The 23,769-nt window shown below is 50.3% G+C and overlaps 1 protein-coding gene across 3 annotated transcripts in view; it reads left to right on the top strand.

The window, feature by feature from the left end:
- The window catches only part of CNGA3 (cyclic nucleotide gated channel subunit alpha 3), a 45,932-nt gene extending 22,920 nt beyond the window's left edge, over positions 1-23,012 (top strand). The window contains exons 3-9 of one of the 3 annotated variants that reach the window (XM_070511660.1): positions 1,858-1,971; positions 4,204-4,383; positions 7,543-7,593; positions 13,858-13,926; positions 15,237-15,344; positions 17,427-17,533; positions 19,998-23,012. In XM_070511660.1, the coding sequence (XP_070367761.1) occupies positions 1,858-1,971; positions 4,204-4,383; positions 7,543-7,593; positions 13,858-13,926; positions 15,237-15,344; positions 17,427-17,533; positions 19,998-21,403 (2,035 nt within the window). In that variant the 3' untranslated portion in view covers positions 21,404-23,012. The remainder of the gene's footprint in view (positions 1-1,857; positions 1,972-4,203; positions 4,384-7,542; positions 7,594-13,857; positions 13,927-15,236; positions 15,345-17,426; positions 17,534-19,997) is intronic. The other 2 variants (XM_070511662.1, XM_070511661.1) reach the window with 2 other exon arrangements.
- Positions 23,013-23,769: the final 757 nt, after the last annotated feature.

Raw genomic sequence — 23,769 nt, 5'->3', positions numbered from 1 at the left:
GCAGCCCGTGTTATAAAACTTTGGGTTTTGGCTGGTGGTCACTGGAGATGGAGCCACCAAAAGCACACGAACCCGCAAACTACAAAGACTACTGGCTTGGGCTCCGGTAAGAGCAGGGTGGTCTCGGTCTCCCTGTCTAGTCAGTCAAGAATGCAGAACCTGCTCACAGGAGCATGACCATGATGGGGAAGAGAATGGAACCTGCAGAAGAATGGCTGGGTGAGCTGGGGTCTCTAGCCTGGAAAACCAGCTGCGGCACAGGTATGAGAGCTGTCCCATCATTGAAGGCAGTCATGGAGAAGATGAAGTTGCCTGATTCCATAGGGTTCCAGAAGAAAAAGTGGCACTGATATGGGGAGGCTGAGGGTGGAAGAGCCTGGTGGCAGTCGGGGCTGTGCAAAGATGGCCTGGATGGGCCACAGGATGGTAGTGAGCTCCCCGCTGCTGGAGATGCAGGGATGTTGTAAGAAGGAGGAGGTTGCAGCTCACTGGCTGGGGTTCAGGACCGCCTTCTAATCACTCACTGGGGAGAGACGGAGCCTTTCCCTGGCATTAATTCTTGCCTGCTTCTTGCCACCTTGTTAAGAAGGCTGATTAGGCTGGATCGGTCACGTGATAGACTTAATTTGTCTTGCCTGGGCTCTTCAAGATTCGTAGAATGAAGTGCAAGTTTCTGGAGGCCAATGCCTGGAAGACTTTTAATCAGGCCAATCAAACTTTAACTCTATGATGTTTAAAAGAAAGGGAAAGAAAGGAAAATATGCCCAAACACTTTGGCTTATCCAGGCGATTCAACCCACGCCAGGCTCTGCGGAGCTGACTGGCGCTCATCTTGAGTTGTGAGCACCTGTCCAATGTGTGCTCGTGCTTCTCACCCTGAATTGCACAGGTGAGGTCACCAGCCCAGTCACCTCTGCATCACAGGGGACAGAGGTTAGGGCGTGGTATAAGGACACAATAGAGAGGCTGGCCCGTGGCGCAGTGATTAAGTTTGTGCGCTCCACTTTGGTGGCCCAGGTTCATGAGTTCAGATCCCAGGCACAGATCTACATCACTCATCAGGCCATCGTTTCGGTGACCCACATACAAAAGAAAAAATAGAGGAGGACTGGCACAATTGTTAGCTCAGGGCTAATCTTCCTCAAACAAAAAAAAGGAAGATTGGCAACAGACGTTATCTGAGAGCGAATCTTCTACACCAAAAAAAAATAAAAGGACACAGTAGAAATGGATTTTCATTTGAAAGCACTGTACAAATGCCCATGGCGGGCTGGGTCAATTCCACACAATCTTCCAGGACCCTCTGCTTAATCAGTAGGCTCCTGAGGAGGCTGCCTGGCCAGCAGGCCAATAACTGCCCAGGCCATGTGACTGCAGCACACAAAGTGGAGGGCAAGCTAAGGAAGGCCTCTTGAAGGAGGCGACACTGATCTTGCCTTCAAAGGTAGAATTTCGGTATGCAGAGGTGTACTTAAACCCAAATCCATGTTCTGGACTCACTGTATGGAAATAGCTGCTATGGCTCTGGATGGCAGGCACTGGGACCCCCCTGCCGGTGCTCTGAAGAGGACCATTCGCTGCTGCCTTGCTCCCTCTCCCCCAGCCCATGGGCAGTAGCTGGGCATGAGCCACCTTCCTCAGTCAGGCTTACTATAAAGGAAAGGCCACATTTATCCTAAAAGCCGGGATCTGCTGGATCCTACTGGAGAATGAACGGAAGTGGGAGCCCCCAGGTTGGGGATCTGTGAAGGCGGCTTTCCTCATTAAGCAGGACATCTGGCATTCTCATTTCTGAGTGTGTCCGGGAGGTAGATGAGCTTGAAATCAATTTAGCTTGCTGCATATTTGATTTCCTAGGACCCACTCGCCATGCCAGGAGACATCGTCAGAACTGCAGCAAGGGATCGCCATGGAGACCAGAGGACTGGCTGAACCCAGGAGACTCTCCTCCACTGGCCACGGGCCTGCCAGGTAACTCACCATTCTGGGCCCTCACCTTGGGAAGCGGGAGACTGAGGCAGAAACCAGGTAGACACGTCTCAGGGAGAAATGGTGGGTACAGTGGGGTTGAAGATTGAGAGAAGAAAGGGGCAGGAGAAGAGTGGTCAGAAATCTATCTGTCAGTAATTTCCTCTTGGGTCAGGTGTTCTGAGCTCAGAAAAGTTTAAGAAAAACTGCATTTATCTGAAATTGCTTTAATAAAAAGTGATATTGAGGTCTGGCTCAATTCTGGAAGAATTCAGAAAAAAAGCCAACCAGGGAAGTTTCAGAAAAGAATTCAGAAAAAAGACCTTCCAGACGCGGGAGACCATCGGGTGGACCACAGTGGCACGCAGAGGACAATAGTGACACTGTCCCAAAGAGCCTCCGGTGGTCCTCACTCCTGCATGCACCATAGCATGCACCCTTGCAAAAGCATTGGGAAGATTAACTAGGCTCTGTCTGCCTTCTGATGACAGCTGCACGCCGCCTTCCGTAGCTCTGCCACCTCGAGGAAGTCACTGCACCTCTTCAAGTCTCATTTAGAAACGCGTCCAACAGTGCCTACCCCTCAGGCGGCTGGGAGGGCTGCATCAGAGCCCAGGGCCGACTCACGACAGGTGCTCGGCACAACAGGGCTCATGATTTCCTTCCACCAAATTTTTTAACCAATGCCATAGTCATTTTATATAGTCATCTGTTCTATGGTTTTTGATTAAGCTTATTGCAAAATATTAATTTATCTATTTATTCTTCATATTTTTCACTGTGGAGGATGCTACCATTATTTATTTCACTAGTCCCATTACAGCTGGGCATTTCTGTGATTTCCAGTGTTTTTGTCTTACAATGCTGTCGTAAGGTTCTTTGCAGGGAAGTGAATGCCTTCAAACCAGCTCAAGTTAAAGGGCCCAGGGCAGGGCTTGTGGAACCTAAGATACAGGCCACCTCATGGAAAGGGAGCCAGTGGGGCTCATGACGGGGAGCTGGGAAGGTAGCTGCCTTCTCCCTCTCATTTTCTCGTGGAGTTTCATGGTCTTTGCACTTTTTTTCTGCATGTCTTCTCTGTTTCCGGCTTTCTCTGCTCACGCATCAGCAGGCACAAGCTGAAAATGACCTTTGCCATATGACCTTGAGTTGAAACGCCCAACTCCATCTTGGAGTGGCTCTTGGTTCAGAGGTTTGAGTGACTCCCTGTGAGTCAGGTGACCATCCCTGAGCCTGTTGGCTGAGGCTGGAGCAGGGAGTATGACCGTGGTTCCGCATCCTCAGCAGAGGGAGGATGGGGGGGTGGGGCGCATCCGGAACAGACAGCTTGGGCTGGGCAGCCACCCCATGTATGCCTGCAGCATCGGCTCTAAGCATCTCTGTGCATGGGAAGTTTTCCTGCTTCAATTTATTCTCTTTGGCTAAGGTCACGGTAGTGTGACTAGGGTCAAAGTGTGTAACAATTCATGACATTGTTCCAGGTTACTCAGAACTGATTTTATTGGGGACAGGGCGTTCACTGAGGATGCCACATCAGGGAAACCAGGCCCCGAGATACAGGGTCAAGTCTCTCTTCCGTTCCCCTCGGGCAGAGGCAGGGATGGCAGGAGGCAGGGCTGAGGGAAGCCTTCCCACAAAAGCTGGAGCTAAGACGAGCTCTGGGGACAAGGCCTGCAGGGTCTCAGAACTTGAGGCCTTGGTGAGGTCTGGCTCTGGGAGAGGGGTCAGGGCAAGCTGCAAAGGAACTTCTGTACAGGTCTAGGGGGAAAACGAGAATTTGCATGAGAAACAGTAAGACAAGAGCTGGGGAAAGAATCTAAATTGTATCCAGGTGCTTGTGCATTTAAACCCCGCTCTAAATTTCCTACCATTTGGAAATGCATTTTTACTCTTCCTATGCTTCCTGGTCATAACAGAGCCCTACACGGGGCAAAGAGGATGGACAGGCAGGAAAGCTGGCTAATGCCCTGTTTGAAGTATTGTGCCTTTGGTAGGGTCAAGATATTAAAAGGACAAAGCTATAAAGAAGACAATGTCTCTTTTCAGAGAAGCTCCGTCTCAGGCCGCAGGTGACAGAGGAGAAGGGAATAATGGTCAGGCAGAGGGGAGGTGCAAACCTGAGCCCCCAGGGCCCCAGGACCATGTCCTGCTGGTCATCTCTGCTTCTGCTCGGACCCTTGAGGAGAGGGTTTCCATCTCCTTCTCTGTGCCCACTGGCTGTCTGTGCCCTTCCAGGTTGTCGCACCTTATCATCTCGCTGTGCGCCTGGGCCTCCAGGCACTTACACCGCCAAGACGGGAGACCTGACTCTTTTCTGGAGCGTTTTGGTGGAGCCGAGCTCAAGGAGGTGTCCAGTAGAGAAAGCAATGCCCAGTCCAATGTGGGCAGCCAGGAGCCACCGAACAGAGGGAGAAGGTAAGAAACCAAAAAGGAGCAAGAGCTGCCTGCACCAGACAGGGCGGGGCAGGAAGCATTTGCCTGCTCTGTGCAGCCCGGATCCAACACACCCGAGGGTGACCCTGGAGCCCCGCCCCCTCAGCAGTTCCTTGAAGAAGAAATCTGTCTTGGAGGAGCAGCCACACTCTAACAGTCCCTGTCCAGATCCAAGAAGCCCTGCAGGAGAGGAGACCCTTTAACCAGAGCCCCCAGCCTCATTCTACCACTGACCCCGTCCTACGTGGAGTTCCCTGGAATTAGTGTTCTCAGAAACCATCTGGGGATACTGGCTTCACCAGTCCGTTAGACCAGGAGCCTCAAGGAGTATCTAAATGGAATCCACAATTTTATGCCTAGGTATATGTGCGTTTTTTTGGGAAGAAGGTCAGAATTTTCAAGGGGAATCACCCAGGTCCCAGATCAGGTTAAGAACTATGGGGGGCGTTGGATGGGGGATGGGGAGAGTGTTTGCTTTTTGGTAAGAGAAGGATCTGCAGAGCAAGGATTCTGAGCATCTTCTTGCATGGCCCCCCGCCCGACTGGGAGCTTGTGGCTGATGCCGTCGGCACAGAGAGGTAGAGAAATTGGCAGGTGCTGGACTGACACCTCCCAGGACCCGCCCCACACACACCCCACACACAGAGCTGCGGCCTCCCCCTTCTTGTTCTTGAGAAGTCGCCCCACCCAGTGGTCAGCCAGGAGACTGCTGGGCCACCACAGGTTGAATCAGTTGTCTCTGAGCAGCCGAGGTCTCTTCAGGACGGTCAGGGCAGGTGGAAGGGACGAGGAGGGGAAGCGGGCCTCTCTTTAGCCTCACAAAGTCCTCTTAGCGAGGACTTTGGCTCAGAATCTGCTTTCTGAAAAAGGGGGTTTAAAAAGATCCTGCGGCTGAATTCCGTAGGTAATGCCAAGATTTACAAGACGTAAAGATGAAAATAAGCAGGAGTGTGGCAGAACAGACGGTCCCTATAGAATTTGCTAGAGAAAATGCCATCTGTGTTTGTGTCAAAGAGCAGAAGAAGGACTCAGGTGTAGGCATCTGGGCCCCTGGGGAGTGAAGGTCCTGACACCTCAGAGGAAACAAGATGGATCTTCCTGAAGCTTCCCTCTTGCTTCCATATTTGTATGTGTATATGTATGTGGGGGGAGCATATTTTTATTATAGGTTATGAATTAGATTGCAAAATGTACAGGCGTATTTAAGAAAATACGAGACTTCAAGGAGATTTCTTGGTGGTGGCCACATTAGGAGACCCCCGTTTAGTCTTCTTTGCAGGGGAAAGGTGTGAGAGCTGCTGGCTGAGCTCCGAGGGTCCCCTGGAACAGCATTCTCAGGCTCACATTTTCACACGAGCTTCGGCTACAAACCCTCAGACTCCCTGGGCTGCGGGAAAGGGACCCTGGAGGGCCTGGGTGCCGGCTTGGACATGTGCAGGGTCATCCCAGGTTCCCAGGGCCAGACATCCCAGACGGTGAGGGAGCTCCATGACTGTAAAGCCTGTGTGCTGTTCACTACTGAGCCAGGAAGACGGGGAGATGGCAGCTAAAGAAAAAGAGAAGATGGAGAGAGAGGAGCAGGAGGAGAAAGAGGAGGGGCGGAGGAGAAAGAGATTTGCTAGCAAGCCAGCCAGACTGGTTCAGTCCTCTTGGGAAAGCAGAGACTTCCTTGGCTTAATTGATCAAATTCTCCTCTCCACAACCTTAGACTAATGGAAATGAACATTAGATTCTTTGTTTCCCTGTGTGATCAGATGAGCAGAGGCTTGAGCTAGGACCCCGTCGGGGCAGCCCTGACTATACCACAGATGCCTGGCCACTCACTGGAAGGTTCAGAGTGAGTAGATGAATGCAGTGGTGCAGAATAATAGCTGATCAATCAGGGAGGCTTCCTTAGGGAGGAAGACTTTGAATTTTCCAGGCCAAGTCCCTTGGCAATGCAAAATGCGTGCAGAGACGGGCCTTAGTTCTCCTGTGGGTTTCGCCTTATGAGATTATGGGCACAGAAGCATGGTAAACGTGGGCCACTGCACCCCAGGAGCTAAACTTTCCTTCGCGATCTCCCAGGGGTTTGATTCCTCGAGGGCTTTCCGATGATCAGAACCAATCCTGAAACACGCAGTTGGAGCCACGTGCTGGTCGGGGAGAGGGAGGCTAGCGCAGGGCGAGCAGAAGGAGCAAAATGGCATTTGGCGAGATGTTCAGCATCGTGGAAGAGGGGCCCTGAGAGTCGGGCTTGCGTGTCACTGGCCACTAGCTTTGGTCCCCAGGGTCTCCAATGAGCGGTCTGCAGTGACCACAGACAAGCAAGCCACCGCCCAGCTCTGTGAGGACAAGCTGGATTTCTGACACCAGCTGTGTCAAAAACGTGTACCGGCAGTTGAACACCTGGAGATAATACTCTTTCCTATAGAGCACCATGGGGTACTGAGCGACTCAGCTTTAAATACATGTCCAGTTGGGTGCAAAACTAGCCCCCACCTTCTAGCCAATTCTCCCACAGATCAGGTGGCAGGGCCTGAAGTTTTAGGATTAACATGGGGGCAGGGGACACAGCGAGGACAGACTAAACACTGGGACAGTTCTGCCCATGGTCTATGTTTTGCTTTGCAAATTGGAAGCCGCTGCTGTGATCGAGTTTCCAGGGAGCCACCCTTGGAGAGCCAAGCCTCTACAGATGAGGTCTCAAGTTGTCGCGGCTGCCGAATGTGTCCGTTCTGGCAGGGAAGGCCCTCGACGTGCTTCACCAGAGAGCACCCACAGGGCAGGTTCCACAGGGGGTCCATTTCTGTGCCCCTCATAGAGCCTGGCACGCTGCCCGGCGTATGGTTAAACTGAAGGAAATCGAGCGGAATTCGAGGCCAGGAGGCAGGATGGGATTCCAGCGGTTAATCCCTGTTTATTCAGAAGCCTCCGTTTAGCCAAGCGTTCATCCTCTCTCCCCCATAGCTTTTACCACAGCTAACTAGTCACAGAAAATTTTGCCCCTGACAATAACAACACCCTCTGTTCTTCAAGCTGTGTGCAAAGGCCCAGGAGACAGGGGGTGGGGGCCCCAGAGTAGTCACCTGGGGGCAAATGGTCCCCACGATCCGAACTGAGTTCAGACTCCCATGCTGCGTTCTCTCCGCCTCCCTGCAGCGGCTGGCCCCTGGCCAGAAACAATGTCAACTCCAGCAACAACTCAGAGAAGTGAGTACCTCTGCTCGCCGCAGGGCCCCGCTTGCCTCCCCTGTCTCTGTGGCCACCCTCCTCCCCATGGAAGCCCCAGCTTTGCCTCCCTCTTTAAGTGCTCCTGCTTCCCACCCACCCAAACACCACTAGATTAAGCTAGAATCCTGTTCCTTTTATTGGAAATCTGTCCCCATGGACAAACAGGGGGAAGGGACCTGCTCTGTATGACTTCTTTGGGCAAGTCATTTTATCTCTTTGGCTCTGATTATTCTTATCTATAAAGCAAAGGGTTGGATCGGATAAATGTTTTAAGTTTTAACACCCTCTACTGCTAGATATTCCACGGTGGCAAACTGGGGTTCCTTTACAGAGCAGTGGGTCTTCTCCTTCTGATGAGAATGCATTTTCTGTTCTACAACCTCAAGCTCCCGTGTGCCAGTGAAATGCCCTTGTCTTAAGGCCAATTTGGGCCAATTTGAAGGGTATAATCGGGGCAGTGGAAAAAGGAAATTTAAATATTTCCAGAGACTAGCCTTCTGAAATCGTGACGCGCTGTAATTGTTTTCCATCACCAGATGCTGAACCGGCAGATCAGTTTGATGTGTGATTCTGACAAGCGCCACCCAAGAGCCCAGGGAGGGCGTGTGCATGTGTGTGTGAGCATATACGTGTGTTAGCGTGTGTGCGTGTGTGCACTGCTCTCCAGTCTCCCTTTATGGAACACCGTGGGGGTCTCATGAGAGGTCTCATCTTAGAGAGAAATCCCTCAATATCCACAAGAAGCACCAATTTCTTGACTTCCAATTGAAAGAGAAACGTGCCAGGGCTTTTTCTTGTTATTTCCCTTTGTTCTTCTGATAGAACTTTTTTCCATTTCCTTCCATGAACCTCTGTTGCATTTTGTTTACATAAATTTGGACATCAAATTCAGAGACCTAAATGCCAGCAATCAAGAAAAATGATTTAACTACAAAATAATGGTTATTGCACTATGTGTTGGATGTAAAGCCAAACCTGATATTGAAACCCTGGTGCTGAGTCTCAAAATCAGCAAAGGCTCAGGGTGCTGGAAACCACCGGTGGAGGTCCTGTGGGTCTCTAGGCTTCTCTGTCCTGAGGCTGGGCTGTGGGCAAGGATGGAGGCGAACGGTGTTGGTTGCACCAGGCTCTTATAAATCCTTTCAGATGAGCTCATATCATGGGTCCACACTGCAGCCAAGGACCGAGGGACAAAATGGGAGGCTGTCCCAAAACGGGGCCACCTGGACACAGAAGATATGGAAATAATTCTTATGGACACCCTCCTCCATTCTTCCACCACATTTCTGGCATTTTCACTTGGTCTCATGGGTCCTGAACAATTTCTCCCTGCTGGATCAAACTATTCCTAGCCAAAAGCAGCATCATTTCACAGCTCTGAGTAGGTCTTTTGGGGCAGTGCTGGATGGATCTGAGGACGCAGCTGGATGGCACTGGGTCTTTCCTAGGCCCTCAGCAGGTTGGTAGCCAGAGGAAAGGCCAAGACCTGGATAAATCCTGGACCAAAAGCCCTGGGCAAGTGTGGCTGAGCCTGGTGTCATTAAACTCCCAGCAGGGCTAAATGTGCCGACAAGCTTGTGGGCAGTGCCCTCTGCCAGTGCCTTGACATTAAGACCAGAGGCAGGAAGCAGACTTCAGGGGTCAGACCCCAGTAGACTCAAGACGTCAGAGGATGGGTGACTGTCCTTACTCTTCTCATTTAACGATTTTAATAACTTCTTATTGTTACTCAATTTATTAATACACTCATTGTCAAAAACTTTTAAAACACAGAAAAGCACCCATGAGCATACACCCACAAAAAGTGCACTTCATGTTAACAGTAGAATTCCATCATCAGAGACAACCCCTCTTAATGTGTTGGCAAATATCCCAAGTTTTTTCTAGGTATATATACTAGACAGATAGATAGATAGATAGATAGATAGATAGATAGATAGATAGACAGATAGATAGAAAAATAGATAGAATGTATTTAATATAGATCCTGGTTAAGAACATTTGTATCCCAACTTGGCCACCTAAGAGCTTTGTGACCTGGGCAAATTACCTGACCTGTCTGTGCATCAGTTTCCTGACTTGTAAGACAGGGCTTGGAATGGTGTCTTAGTTACAGGGCTGTGTGAAGACTAAATGTGTTAATATATGTAACATGCTTAGAACAGTGCCTGGTGCATAGTAAGTGCTCAACAAATATTGACCAGTGTGGCAAGCAGAATAATTTCAGCCCCCTCCCCCAAAGATGCCTATGTCGTAACCCCTGGACCTGTGAATAGATACCTTATATGGCAAAGGGGACTTTGTAAATGTGATTAAATTTAAGGACCTTGAGATGGGGCGATTATCCTGGATTATCAAGGTGGGCCCAAGGTCATCACATGAGTCCTTAAAAGCAGAAGCGGGAGGTGGAGGAGCAGGTGAGACACATGAGACGGAAGAAGGAGGAGGAGACATTCGCAGTGTGAGAAGGACTCAGCCCATCGCTGCTGCCTTCGGAGGAAAGGGGGCACGAGCCAAGGAATGCAGCAGCCTCCAAAAGCTGGGAAAAGCCTCCACTCACAGCCAGCAGGAAAACAGGGACCTTGGTCTTCAGCTTCAAGGAACTGAGTTCTGCCAACAGGCCAAACGAGCAGGAGACAGATTCTCCCCAGAGGCTCGAGAAAGGAGTGCAGTCTGGTGACGCCTTGATTTTCGCGCAGTCAGACTCATACCAGACTTCTGATCTCCAGAACTGTACGATAAAAAAGTGGGGTTGTTTTAGGCCCCTAGGTCTGTGGTATTTGTTATGGCAGCTATAGAAAACTAATAACAGAGCTTTTGATGCCAGAAGTGGGGGCTGCTGTGACAAATACCTAAAAATGCGGACGTGGCTTTGGAATTGATCACTAGGAAGAAGGTAGAAGAATTTTAAGGAATGTAATTTTTTTTAAAGTCTAGATTGCTTTGAACAGGTTGTTAGAAGAAATATGGATGTTAAAACTCTGCCAATGAGGGCTCAGAAGGAAATGAGGAGCACTACAGAGAGAACCTAAATTGCCTGAGTACCTAATACCTAAATGGTCATAAATGGACTGTCGGTAGAAACCTGCACTTTGAGGATGCTGCTGGTGAGGGCTCAGAAGGAAATGAGGAGCAGGCTGTTGGGAACCGGAGGAAAGGAGAGTCTTGTTTTGTGACGGCAAACCACTTAGCAGAATTGTGCCTGCAGGTGTGTGGGAAGCAGAACCTGTGTGCCATGAACGTCAATATTTAGCTGAGGATATTTCCAAGCAAAGCGTTGAAGGCGGAGACAGGTTTCTTCCTGCTGCTTGTGGTAAAATTGAGAGGACAGAGATAAATTGAGGGAAGAACTGTAGAATGAAAAAGAAACAGGACTTGATGGTTTTGGAAATCTCAGTTTACTCAAGTGACAAAAGATACTAGATTTTAAAAACTCACTGTCAGGAGACCCGAGGGTATGGCTGAACAATCTTTTGCTAATAGCTCAGATAGATCAGAAGGTCAGGCACTGAGTCACACCAAAGACTCTCGGAAGAGACTGAGGGTGTGGCGCATAGCTCCCCGCAGGCATCCCAGCTCAAGCCAAAAACAGAGATGAGATTTTTCAGAAAGATCTGTGGATGAGTCTCTGGTCTAGCAGAGAGCATCCTCCTGGTATACATGACTCACAAAGTTCTGGAAGATTTTATACCAGCACAAACACTGGCAGCTTGGACCTGAAGGGACAGAAACAGTACAAAATGAAGGAATATTACTGGACCCCTAAATTCTAGATGCGGGAAACAAGCTAATAAGACCACTCAGCTACAAACTATCTTTCATGAGAAAGGGTGCTACCTCTCATGAAAAAGAGAGCATGACCCAGAGGACAGAGGCGTAAACCACAGAGGAGCATTCTCAAGCCTTGAAAAGTAATGGTGATCACGCTGCTGGATTTCAAAATTGCTTGGGACCAGTGACTCCTTTTGTCCTTCCATCTTCTGCCTTTTTGAGCTAGACTATCTAGCTCTGTTATCTATGCCTGCCCTTCCATTGTATTTTGGGAGCAAGTGATTTGTTTCTTTAGTGTCACAAGTCCACAGGTGGAGAGGACTCGTGCCCCAGGTGATTCACACCCCGAGCCTCACCCATACTGATTCAGATGTTGAGATTTGGGACTTTTGAGCTGATGAGACTTAGATGATATTTTTGGATGCTGAGTTGATGCTATAATGGGATGAGACTTCGGGAGATCTTGGAGTGGGAGTGAATGCATTTTGCACATGGAATGCATGTAAATCTTTGAGGGCCAAAGGACAGACTGTAGTAGGTAGAATAATGGCTCCCCAAGATACCCATGATCTAATGCCCACATCCTGTGACTATGTTACCTTACACGGCAAAAGGGACTTTGTACTAGGCATTAAGTTTAAGCACCTTGAGGTGGGGAGAGTACCCTGGATGATCAAGGTGGGGCCCAATCTAATCACATGCATCCTTTAAAGTGGAGAACCTCTCCCAGCTGCAGAGAATCAGAGAGATGTCATCTTGAACCTGCTGTTGCTGGCTTTGGAGAGGGGGGTCGGGTACCGTGAACCAAAGATGGAGCAGCCTCTAAGCGCTGGGAATGCCCTCAGCTTACAGCCAGCAAGAAAATGAGGATATTGGTCCTATAATCACAAGGAATCGAATTCTGCCAACAATTCAAGTGAGCAGGAAATAGATTCCCCCCAGAGTCTTCAGAAAGGGTCACAGCCCTGCCGACACCATGACCTTAGTCTGGCAAGACCCAGACCAGACTTCTGAACTACAGATCTGCAAGATGATAAATTTGGGTCGCTTTAGGCCGCTAAATTCGTGGTAATTTGTTCTGGCAGCAATAGAAAACTAATACAGCTATTATTATGAACTCTTTTGTAGTCTGCTTTTTTTTTTTAAAGATTAGCCCTGAGCTAACATCTGTTGCCAATCTTTTTTTTGTCTTCTTCTTCTCCCCAAAGCGCCCCAGTACATAGTTGTGTATTTCAGTTGTAGGTCCTTCTAGTTCTGCTATGTGGGACGCCACCTCGGCATGACTTGATGAGTGGTGCCATGTCTGCGCCCCAGATCCAAACCAGCGAAACCCTGGGCCACCGAAGCAGAGCACGTCAACTTAACCACTCAGCCACAGGGCCGACCCCCTGCAGTCTGCTCTTTAACTTCGTGAAATATTAGGAAAATTTTCCCATGTCACTTAATATTCTCCCGCAATACCATTTCAAGTGGTCTCATCAAATTCCATCATTGATGATGAAGGTTGGGTGATTAGGCTGCTTACACTTTTTGACTATTAGACAGAATGGTAGTGATTCTTCTCGATGCGTGTTCACACACGTCTTGGATTATTTCCTGAGGAAGTTCTGGGTAAATCATATTGGTCTTGTTCAACAAGGGTTTAATTTGCAGACACTTATTTCTCAGCCCGCGCCTTCCTCCGGGATGTGGAATAGAGGAATCCGAGGGGCCCGCGATGATTCCAGTGGATGCCCCATCGGGCAGACTGGGTCTTTTACCTTTCACCTTGGTCTCCTCAACTGTTCCCTGGGCAATGATGCCTGCTTGCAGAACTACTATAACTGTTAACGATAACCTTTAGAACCATGCCTAGCCCACGAAAGACATGCAATAAAGAAGACGAAGCAGGGCCAAGCCACATGCTGAGGAGACACTGCACCTGGGGACCTTCCTGCAGATGTGGGCGGGAGGGGCGCTGTTCCACCTACCGCCTCACAGTCCGCCAAGGGCCAGGTTTTCATTTGATCCACAACAAACAACAGGCCACACCTTTCCCTCAGATCTGACGGCTTTACATGTGACTTCAAAAGCTCCAAGTGACTTCTCCGCCCTAAATGTGTGGTTTGGGGTTTATTTCCCTTTACCTCAAAATGTCTCCCGTCTCCGGCTGTCTGTGAGTTCCTAGGGGCTCATGAACATAGGTCAGGAACGGTAGAACGTTAGACTTGACCCCTGTGCATGTATACCTCAGTGTATACAGCGTGTGCTTCCGGGGGTGGCTTACCTCACTCCAGGAATAGAAATTATAATTATAATAAAGATATTATTATAATTATAATGTTGAAATAAATAACCTCATTTCATCCCAGCGTGCTGGAAACGTCCTTTCCTACACCACCCCCTCTCCTCCATGTTACCATAGCCTGCCCTCTCCACTTGGTAGTGTCCTAGGCATATGAAAATTGCTAAATGTCACCCTGTATCATCCAGTGACAAGGCGAAAAAGGAGGAGAAAGAGAAAAAGGAAGAGAAAAAGGAAAACTGCCCCAAGCAAGAGGAGTAAGTACTGAGAAAAGCTGCCTCCAAAGGGGGGGTTCAGAGGTCACCGCAGGCCTGCCACTCCCGGGGCCCAGGGCTGGGGAGTCTGAAGGCCATGCGGCTCAGTCAGAGGGGGCTGCTTGGGGCTGTGGAAGAGGAGCCAGCCCCGGCAGGAGTCAGGCGTCCTGAAATCACGTGAGGGGCCCGTTCTACAGGAAGAGTCCTGCCCCAGCTCTGGGAGCCCAAAGGGGGCTGACAGGTAGACCAAGTGAGCAATTCGGGGCTGTCCCCGTGGACCTGCCCCGTGTCCTCTCCCCAGGCATTCTGTTTGTCCACACAAGCGGCCGTCCACACAGTTGGGGTAAGTTGAGGCCTCCTGGGCACTAGAAAACTCTATTCACGAACTTTAATCCAAACCCCATGGTGATGAGCGTCGGGAACATTCCAAAGCCCTGTCAGTGAGCAGTTGATCTGTCACTCACTGAGTTGAGGCGAAGGCAGGAAGGCGCCCCAGGGTCTCCTCTGGGGCATAGGAGCAGCCCGGCAGGCCTGGGCTAGCATGTGGGGGCTGTGGAGTGGAGGAGGAGAACGTGGACGCAGAGAAAAAGAAGACTCTCCCGGACAGCCTGTAAACTGTAATCCTCAGAAAATCCTGAAAATAAAACCGGAAGGCACCCTGAGCTGCTCCTTCCATTCACTGTTGGCCCGTGTAACCTAGATGAGTCCCAGCTTGGTGGTTTTGATGGACAGGCAGGATCCAAGTGCCTGGAAATGAGTCTCTAGAATGTCTGCACAGATGCAGTGAGCCAGATGGAGAGCGTTCCCAAGGGAATGCCCCAGGGCTCCCAAATTCAGCCCAGAGAGGGGCAGCCTCAGAACCCCCCTAGGGCAATGTTAAAATGCACATTTCCAGGCCCCAGCCCTGGATGGTGGTCCAGGTGGGCCCTGGGAAATGGCATTTTCACAAAGCTCCCCCAGACAGTTCCCACATCACGATGCTGCATGTTTGTTCTCAGCATCCTGAAGGGCATGGAGGACACCCCAGGACACAGGGGAGTGACATCACCATGATTTTATAGTCGACTGTGGCTTCCTGGGGAGCTGAGCAAGGAGGGAAGGAGCAGAGTCTGCCCTGTTCCCAGCCTGTCTTCCCATAAAGGGACACCCTGTGTGACCTCTTGAGACTGACAGGACACTGTCCTTGGACTGCCATCTCTTGAGCTTCAGCCTGCAATTGCCCCAGGGTCTCTAAGCTAGGCCAGGTCTCTAAGACCCTCCAATGCTGTGGTCTTCCAACACACTGCACTGTTTGTGTGTCTCCGTGTTTCCAGAAAGAAGAAGGAACCCATTGTGGTGGACCCCTCCAGCAACGTGTACTACCACTGGCTGACTGCCATTGCCCTGCCCGTCTTCTATAACTGGTGTCTGCTCGTGTGCAGGTATGGGTGTGGGGTGGGGCCTCCAGCCTGGGAGGGGCAGCGAGGGAGGGGCGGGGAGTGAGGGCAGACAGCCCTCCAGACTGAGCTCTGAGTCCCACTCAGGAGGCTGGACTTCTGGTCCCCTCACAATCACCATCCAGCTATATGTGCCTCGGTTTCTCCATTTGTAAGGAGGATCTAAAAGAGGACCATTAGAGTTCTCTGAAGCACTGATGGGGACTGTGCTTGAGATCAACAGAGGGTCCTGGCACCTTGGAGCCCTGTTAATCCAGTTGTAGGAGGAAGATTCAGGAGCGAGTTGCTGCTCCTCGAGGGGAAGTGGGTGGGGGTTGGGGCATTCCTGAGCAGGGGAGGGCGCTGATCTCTGATCGTAAGCTGGGCTTTGGGCTTTCCCAAGCAAGATGCAGTTCCGGTGTGCAGGGCGAGCCGCTGCTGCTTTGTGAGGTTAGATGTGGGCTTTGGGAAGTTCCTGGGCAAGTGTGTACTTCTGGGATGAGGCCAAGCTGTTGCTCTTGTGGGGATAAGTGGCGGCTCTGGAACTTTCCTGAGCAAGCTGCAGGACGGGGATGCAGGGCGAGCCGCTGCTGTCTGGGCACGCGGGGGTTTCTGGGCATTTCTGAGAAAGTCTACAGGAGAGGCATGGAGGGCGCCTTGTTTCTCCTCTAATGTGGCAGGCGGGGGTCTGGCTGGCATTTCTGAGCAAGGTGCGGGCGGGGATGCAGGGACAAGACGCCGCGTTTCTGAGAGTAAGCAGGGGGCCGTGGGGTATATGTGCTCTTCCCAGGGTGGCCGGGGCTGTGGGAAGTTCCTGAGCCAGCGGTTCAGGAACAGAGGGGCAAGGTGCTGCTCCTCTGGAGGTACACAGGAGCCTTCGGGGCTTTTCTAAGCAAGCTTCAGGGTGGGATAAGGGGTGAGCTGCTACTCTCTGAGAGTAAGCAAGGGGTTGGGGGCCTTCCTAGCGGGCCTGTGGGACCAGGATGAGGGTGAGCTGCTGCTCTTCTGAGGGTAGATGTGGCGGTGCAGGGGAGGCAGGGGGCTTGGGTGCATTCCTAAGCAAGCCTGCAGGACAGGTAGGACTATTTCCGGGGGTGAGCAGGGGCTTTGCGACTTTGCTGAGCATGTTGTAGGACCACAACGTGATGCCGGCCAGAGGTGCTGCTCTGTGAGGGTAAGCGGTGCCTTTGGGGCTTTCCTGAGCCCGACTGCAAGATAAGGCTGCAGGGGAGGCCCGCTGTTCTGAGAGCAGATGGTGGGCTCTGGGGCGATCCTGAGCCAGCCCGCAAGACGAAGCTGCTGCTCTTGAGGCTGAGCGGTGGGTCTGGAGGCCCCGGATCCTGCTGCACGTCAGGGATGCAGCGGAGACGTGCACTGCTGTCTCAGTGTGAGCAGGGCTCTCCGGATCGTCTGGGCCAGGGGTGATCCCTTGCTCTCCTGAGGGTAAGTTGGGGTGGGGAGTGAGAAAGAGGAGAAGTTGGGGCCTTTCCTAGCACACCTGCAGGAGGGGACACACAGGCAAGCTGCTGCTTTTGGAGTGTCAGCTGTGTGGCTGCAGGGACCTGTTGCTGCTCTGAAGGGGCAGCAGGGGACTTTGCGGTTGCTGAGCAAGCTGCAGGATGGGGACACAGGAGCAACTGCTACTCTTTTGGGGCTGAGAGGGGTCTTTGAGGGTATTGCCTTTATGAGGAATAGCGAGGATAAAGATCTAGGAGGTAGAAAATATTTACTGGCTTGTTCAGTTGTTAATCTCTCAGAAATTCTTATATTTTCGTTGGCGTTTGATCCCAGAAAGGGCAAGTCCTGAGCCTCTTCACCTGACTCCATCGGTGAGGCCTAGAAAGTTTGCCACTCCCGGGGTCTCAGAGCTTACCGCTGAGAGGCCACAGGGCCCCGTCTTTGGGGTTGATCCCAGCTCTCTGTGACCTTGGGACAGAAAAGCTCTTCAGAGCCTGGAGTGATGACACGGGGTACAAACCCTGCAGCAGGGCTGCCACCAGGATGGACCAACCCACTGTGTGCAGCACAGAGCAGGGGCCACATTGGTCCCTGTCCCTGACATGCCTGCTCCTTCCCACACTTGTTTAGGGCCTGTTTTGATGAGCTTCAGTCTGACCACCTGATGCTGTGGCTGGTCCTGGACTACTCAGCAGATGTCCTGTATGGCTTGGATGTGCTGGTGAGAGCCCGGACAGGTGAGTGTGCTCCAGGCCTGGGGACTACTCTGGGCCGGCCCACAGACCACACAGAGTGCATCAGGAGGGGGACCAGGGGCACATTCAGGGAGATCCAGAACAGTAGGGTGGACATTACCTACCCTGGACCAGGAGAGGCCAGGCAGGTCTGAGGAACCCCCAACAGTGAGCGTGGGTGGTGCCACAATAACCCCTTGGATGAGACCCTAAGCAAGGGTTAGGACACCTGGGTCTCTGCTGTCCCAACTAGTTGTGTGACGTTGAACAAGTCGAGCTGTCTCTCTGGGCCTCATCTGTATCAACTTTGAAATAAGAAGGCGGCCAACCCGTCATCTCAAAGGACCCCTCCAGCTGTGACTCTTGGACATGGCAGGAAGCAGGAGGGAGAGCCGGCTCAGCCTTGGAGTTCCTCTTCTTGGACAGTCAGTGGATCCGGGACATATTACTCTGTGGCTGCAGAGGAGTTTTAATATATGGAGAACTAAAATTTGAAGCAGGGCCTAGGCAAATGACGACTTTCTTTCGGTGACCTCCGGTTGTAAGTAGGGGCTGAAACCCCACCCATGCCTTAGGCTCCAAGCTCTGCACCCTTGAGGCACCTTTTTCAAATTTGCTCAGAGACATCACATAAGCTGGTGGAGGCCATGCTTGTCACTTCTGAGATTTTTGAACTAAAAACCATGCCATGGTTGTCGATATAAACACCACCAGATCACAGCAAGAAACCTCGGTGTGACTGCACAGTGTACGAAGCATTTCAAGCACGTCTTCTTTTCTCGTTAGAACTGCTGCAGGAGACGAGAGGTGCTGGCGTGATTATCTCCATCTTGCTGATTTAGAAATTGAGGCTCAGAGACACTGAATGACTTGCCCAAAGTCCACAGTCACTACCCAGCAGGACCAGACTGGCACCCCATCTGCTTCCATGTTAGTGCCCAGCATCATCACTTAAAGACCTCAGGCACACAGCTTGAGGCTTGCATAGGTGACTGAGCCAGTCCTGGTGGTCAGCCACTCCATGGTCACATAAGCCCACTGAGACAGAAAAGCCCCGTGAGTGGCCGGACTCATTCGGCCAACTGTCCCTGTTTCAACCAAGCTTCAGTGGGACAGGTCACCCTCACTCCGGCATTGACTCCACCCCTTCTTGTGCTTGGGTACTGTCCTTGGCAACTTAAGATTCAGCAGGAAGCCAGGGAAGCGGGGAGGGGGGGCGAGGGGGCAGGTGGGCATAGAAACCAAGTGGTCATGGATGATCCTTCAATGGGAAAAGTTGTCAGAGTTAGAGAAGACGTAGTAAAGAAGTATCGAGGAGTTCCAAGGCACAAGATGTACCACATAATGATCTAGGCACTCAATTAACACAGTGTATGCAAAGAATGATAGAGGGCCTGGGAGCCAAGAGGGAGGGTGTCCCTAACATGTGACAACAAACTTGATGTTTGCTTTTCACAGATGGAGCAGTCCTATCTCAGTCTAACCCTCAAAGTGTGGCCCTGGGCCAGCACATCACTTGCATTTTGTTAGAAGTGCCCCAGACCCATGGAACCAGAGTTTGGGGATGGGCCTGGCACTTGGTGGTTTACAGAACCCTCAGGATGATTCTGATGCTTATCAAAATTTAAAAAGCATTCATATATTATTTTCTCTACTTTTGTGCATATTTGAAAATATTTTAGAAAAAGAATGCAAGTCATGGTCTACTTGATTGATTTCACCAGTACAAATGCCTCACAGCTTCCAATGGCCAGCCCATCTCCAGGCAGGCGGGTCCCAGGGGGTGGGTCCCAGGCTTCATGTGTTTTAAAGGCCCCCTGGTTGACAGTAATGTGCAACCAGGAAGGAGAACAACTGTGCTCTTGGGCAATGTTTTAAAAAAACGGGTCATGCTCCATTAGTGACTGGGCAAATCAATTTGACAGGCCATGACCTGTGTTTTTAAGATTTTTATTGTTAATGTTTTCAAACTTGCACAGAATCATAGAGAGTAGTATTATGCATCCCCACGTCCCCTCATCTAGCTCGACTGTTATCAACATTTTGCTAATCTTGTTTCATCTCTCACCCACCATCTGTTGGTGGCTGGAGTATTTTAAGGCAAATCTCAGACAGTAACCACTTAGTGTGTATCTCTAACTTTAAAGGACACATTTTTTAAATATAACTTCCATTTATCTTTTAAAACTTAATAATCATTCTTTGCTATCATTGAATAACCAACCCACAATTAATTTTACCCAATTGATCTATATTTTTAATCAAATAAAATAGATTAGAACATCGTAGAATAGAAAGTAACCAAGTGCATTTCCTGTAGTAATGGTAAATGTGGTTTTTGAAAATTGTTTCTGTTATATATGTATAACTACGTCTTCTGTAGTCACAAGGTAAGATATCTTCCTGTGGACCACGGTCAAAAAAAGGCAGACCCTGTTGCCCAAGTGACCTCCATCTTTTTCTTTAGGCTTCCTCGAGCAGGGCTTGATGGTCAAGGACACCAAGAGGCTGTGGAAGCATTACACAAAGACCTTGCAATTCAAGCTGGACATGTTGTCCCTGGTCCCCACGGACCTGGCTTATTTTAAGCTCGGCATGAACTATCCAGAACTGAGGTTCAACCGCCTACTGAAGTTTGCCCGGCTCTTTGAATTCTTTGACCGCACAGAGACGAGGACCAACTACCCCAATGTGTTCAGGATTGGGAACTTGGTCTTGTATATCCTCATCATCATCCATTGGAATGCCTGCATCTACTTTGCCATTTCCAAGTTTATTGGTTTCGGGACAGATTCCTGGGTTTATCCAAACATTTCAAAACCTGAGAATGCACGGCTCTCCAGGAAGTACATTTACAGTCTCTATTGGTCCACCTTGACCCTGACCACCATCGGTGAGACCCCACCCCCTGTGAAAGATGAGGAGTATCTCTTTGTGGTCGTAGACTTCCTGGTAGGTGTCCTAATTTTTGCTACCATTGTGGGCAATGTGGGCTCCATGATCTCAAACATGAATGCTTCACGGGCCGAGTTCCAGGCCAAGATTGACTCCATCAAGCAGTACATGCAGTTCCGCAAGGTGACCAAGGACTTGGAGACACGGGTTATCCGGTGGTTTGACTACCTGTGGGCCAACAGGAAGACGGTGGATGAGAAAGAGGTGCTCAAGAGCCTCCCAGACAAGCTGAAGGCCGAGATCGCCATCAATGTGCACCTGGACACTCTGAAGAAAGTCCGCATCTTCCAGGACTGCGAGGCGGGGCTGCTGGTGGAACTGGTGCTGAAGCTGCGACCCACAGTGTTCAGCCCTGGGGATTATATCTGCAAGAAGGGGGACATTGGGAGGGAGATGTACATCATCAAGGAGGGCAAGCTGGCTGTGGTGGCCGACGATGGGATCACCCAGTTCGTGGTCCTCAGTGATGGGAGTTACTTTGGGGAGATCAGCATCTTAAACATCAAGGGGAGCAAATCAGGGAACCGCAGGACGGCCAACATCAGGAGCATTGGTTACTCAGACCTGTTCTGCCTTTCCAAGGATGATCTGATGGAAGCTCTCACTGAATACCCTGATGCCAAGAAGGCCCTGGAGGAGAAGGGACGACAGATCCTGATGAAGGACAACCTGATTGACGAGGAACTGGCCAAGGCCGGGGCGGACCCCAAGGACATCGAGGAGAAGGTGGAGCACCTGGAGTCCTCCCTGGACATCCTGCAGACCAGGTTTGCACGGCTCCTGGCCGAGTACAACTCCACCCAGATGAGAGTGAAGCAGCGTCTCAGCCAACTGGAAAGCCAGGTGAAGATCTGTGGGACAGATGTCCCATCCGATGGGGAAGCTCCTGGGGATGCTACAAAAACAGAGGCCAAATAACAGTGACAATGCAGATGTCTGTCTTCTGTCTCCCACGGTCCTGTCAGTGGGATGCTCTGTGGCCGCAGGTAGACAACACGGGACGTGGCCAGGGTTGATTTCCAGCTCTCCTTACCCTTTGCAAGCTGTGTGGCCTCAGGAGAGAGGCTCAGTTTCCTCATCTGGAAAACAGGACTCATCACCAGCTAGGTGCCAGGCTGTTGTGAGGTCCACATGAAACACTGAGTGACACAGGGCTTCTTAAAGTATGAGGTGTCCCCAACCCAAACATAGGCAAGGGTGTGCACAGAACTCTTATTTTTTTATCCACAAGGATTTCTTAGACTTTTGGACTTCATTTTCTCGTAAATGGAATATTGTAGTCACCCTCCGCCTCCCACACGTCACCCCACCTCCTCTGATAAGGGAGACATATCAGAAGCTGACAATACAACGTCGTCACTCAAATTCAACCTTACATGAGACAGTTTGGAGCATCTTTCTGAATCTGGTATCTCCCCAGGTGCTCTTTAGGACCCCAGAAACTCTGGCCTTTGGTCGTTCTGTGACAAGTACAAGGGATAAAGCGAGGCCACCCCATTTGAGGTCACGCCACGTCTGTGGAGCAAATCCAGACTCCCTGCCCTCCAGCCCCTCTGAAGCCAGAGTGTGTTTCACAGAAAAGAGCATCTCGGTTAGGAAAGAGACCCCTCCTTCTCATCGGCCAAAGAGATTCGGAGACAGCCTGTCTCCCGGTCCAGGGACGGGGCCTCTGGGGCGGCCTGTTCTGGCTGCGGGAGGAGAGCTGTGCTCCAGGTGAGCCCTTCAGGTTGGAGGTTGGAATGGGGTCCTAAGCCAAACAAAGCTGACGACCAGAACTTTTAGAAGACGAGACTCTGAGGCCGTGTCTTTGCAAACTGCCCCTCCACCCCCAAAGAGGAAGCCCCACCCTCCCTTGGAATTACATCCCCAGACGAAGCTCTTAGCTAGCCAGAAGCGTGCAGAGTACAGAAACTAGCTTTCTTTTTTGTAACCCAGTAAATAGAATTCCATTAGCATTTTACAAGACATTTATATATTCAGGTTCTATGATTGTGAATTATGACCTCAATGGTCTATCCTTTGCTTAAATACACACTGTAAATTACCCAAAAATGAATCATTTTCCTGATGCAGAGAAGCCATATGTGCAGGGTTTCCCCTTCTCTTCTCTTCAATCTCTCTCCTTCCTTCCTTTCCTTCTTTTCCTCCTCCTCTTCCTCTTTCTTTTTCTTTTCTCTTCTTCTGGGACAAAATGGCCCACTTTGCTCCAGCAGCTTTGAAGTCTCTGTGGTCTGATGTCATGATCCATGTAACCGGGCCCTAGTATAGTTCATGTGAAAGGTGCTGCACTTTCAAGCATGTGTTTTGGGTTCATATGAATCTCTTCTGGTTTTTATTATGGATCATTTGGCCATTTTAATTTTTTTAGGTGAATTTAAGAGGTCTCTTAAAGGAAGGTGTGATCCAAGCTCACATCAACTGCAAAATGTAACTAGTGATATATTCTCAAAATGCACATATTTTAAAAGCCTTAACTATTAATTATGCCTATATTCATATTTGCACAGGAAAAATAAAGACCTACATTAAAAAAACATTGACTGACTCCTGCTTCAGATTTTGTCAAAGGGAAGGTTCAGTCCTGGGTATGTTACTAGGCCAATGAAGCTGGCTTCCCTAGAAAGAGCAGGCGCTGGTGAACAGGACACAGCATGCGCCCCGTGTGGGGATATGCACAGCCAGAAGCAGGTAAGAAAATGTAACCGAAGCTGCAACATTAGTCAAGAGTAACGAAGTCAAAGCATTCAAATATATAAGAAGTGTATCCCAGCACAATGCTAAGTTTTCTGGCACCATTTGTCCAGGCAGTTCAGGAAGGCATGGTGGGCTGGAGGCGGGGGGCAGCCTGGGTAAGCGTGTCCCAGCTTCTTCCACTGCTTATGCCCAAAGAGTTTGGGTGGGAAGTTAGAATGTGGGCTTTGGGGAGTCAGGCCTCTTCTGTTTCAAGTCACAACCCTGCCATTCAGACAAGTTATTTTACCTCTTTAGGCCTTACTTTCCTCACTCGAAAAATGGCAATGATACTGCCCAACTCACAGAGTTGTTGCGAATAAACTTTTAAATAACACAATATAATGGGGATGGCCTGTTAAACTACCCAGGTGCAGAAAACATCACATTATTTTCCTAGAGTAATAAATGAATACAATTTCCTCTAGTCAGCCTCCAGCTGCCAAGATGGCTGGAAGCTGAGTCTCAGGTTGGTTTTTTTCATGACTCCTATTCACCGTCTTGGAATCTGAGACAGGGTTTGTGGTCTCCCAGCCATTGTGGCTGGAGGTCGC

Source organism: Equus asinus, chromosome 6 (genome assembly GCF_041296235.1).
Source record: "Equus asinus isolate D_3611 breed Donkey chromosome 6, EquAss-T2T_v2, whole genome shotgun sequence".
Lineage (NCBI taxonomy): Eukaryota > Metazoa > Chordata > Mammalia > Perissodactyla > Equidae > Equus > Equus asinus.
This window is presented reverse-complemented; position numbering and strand designations above follow the sequence as displayed.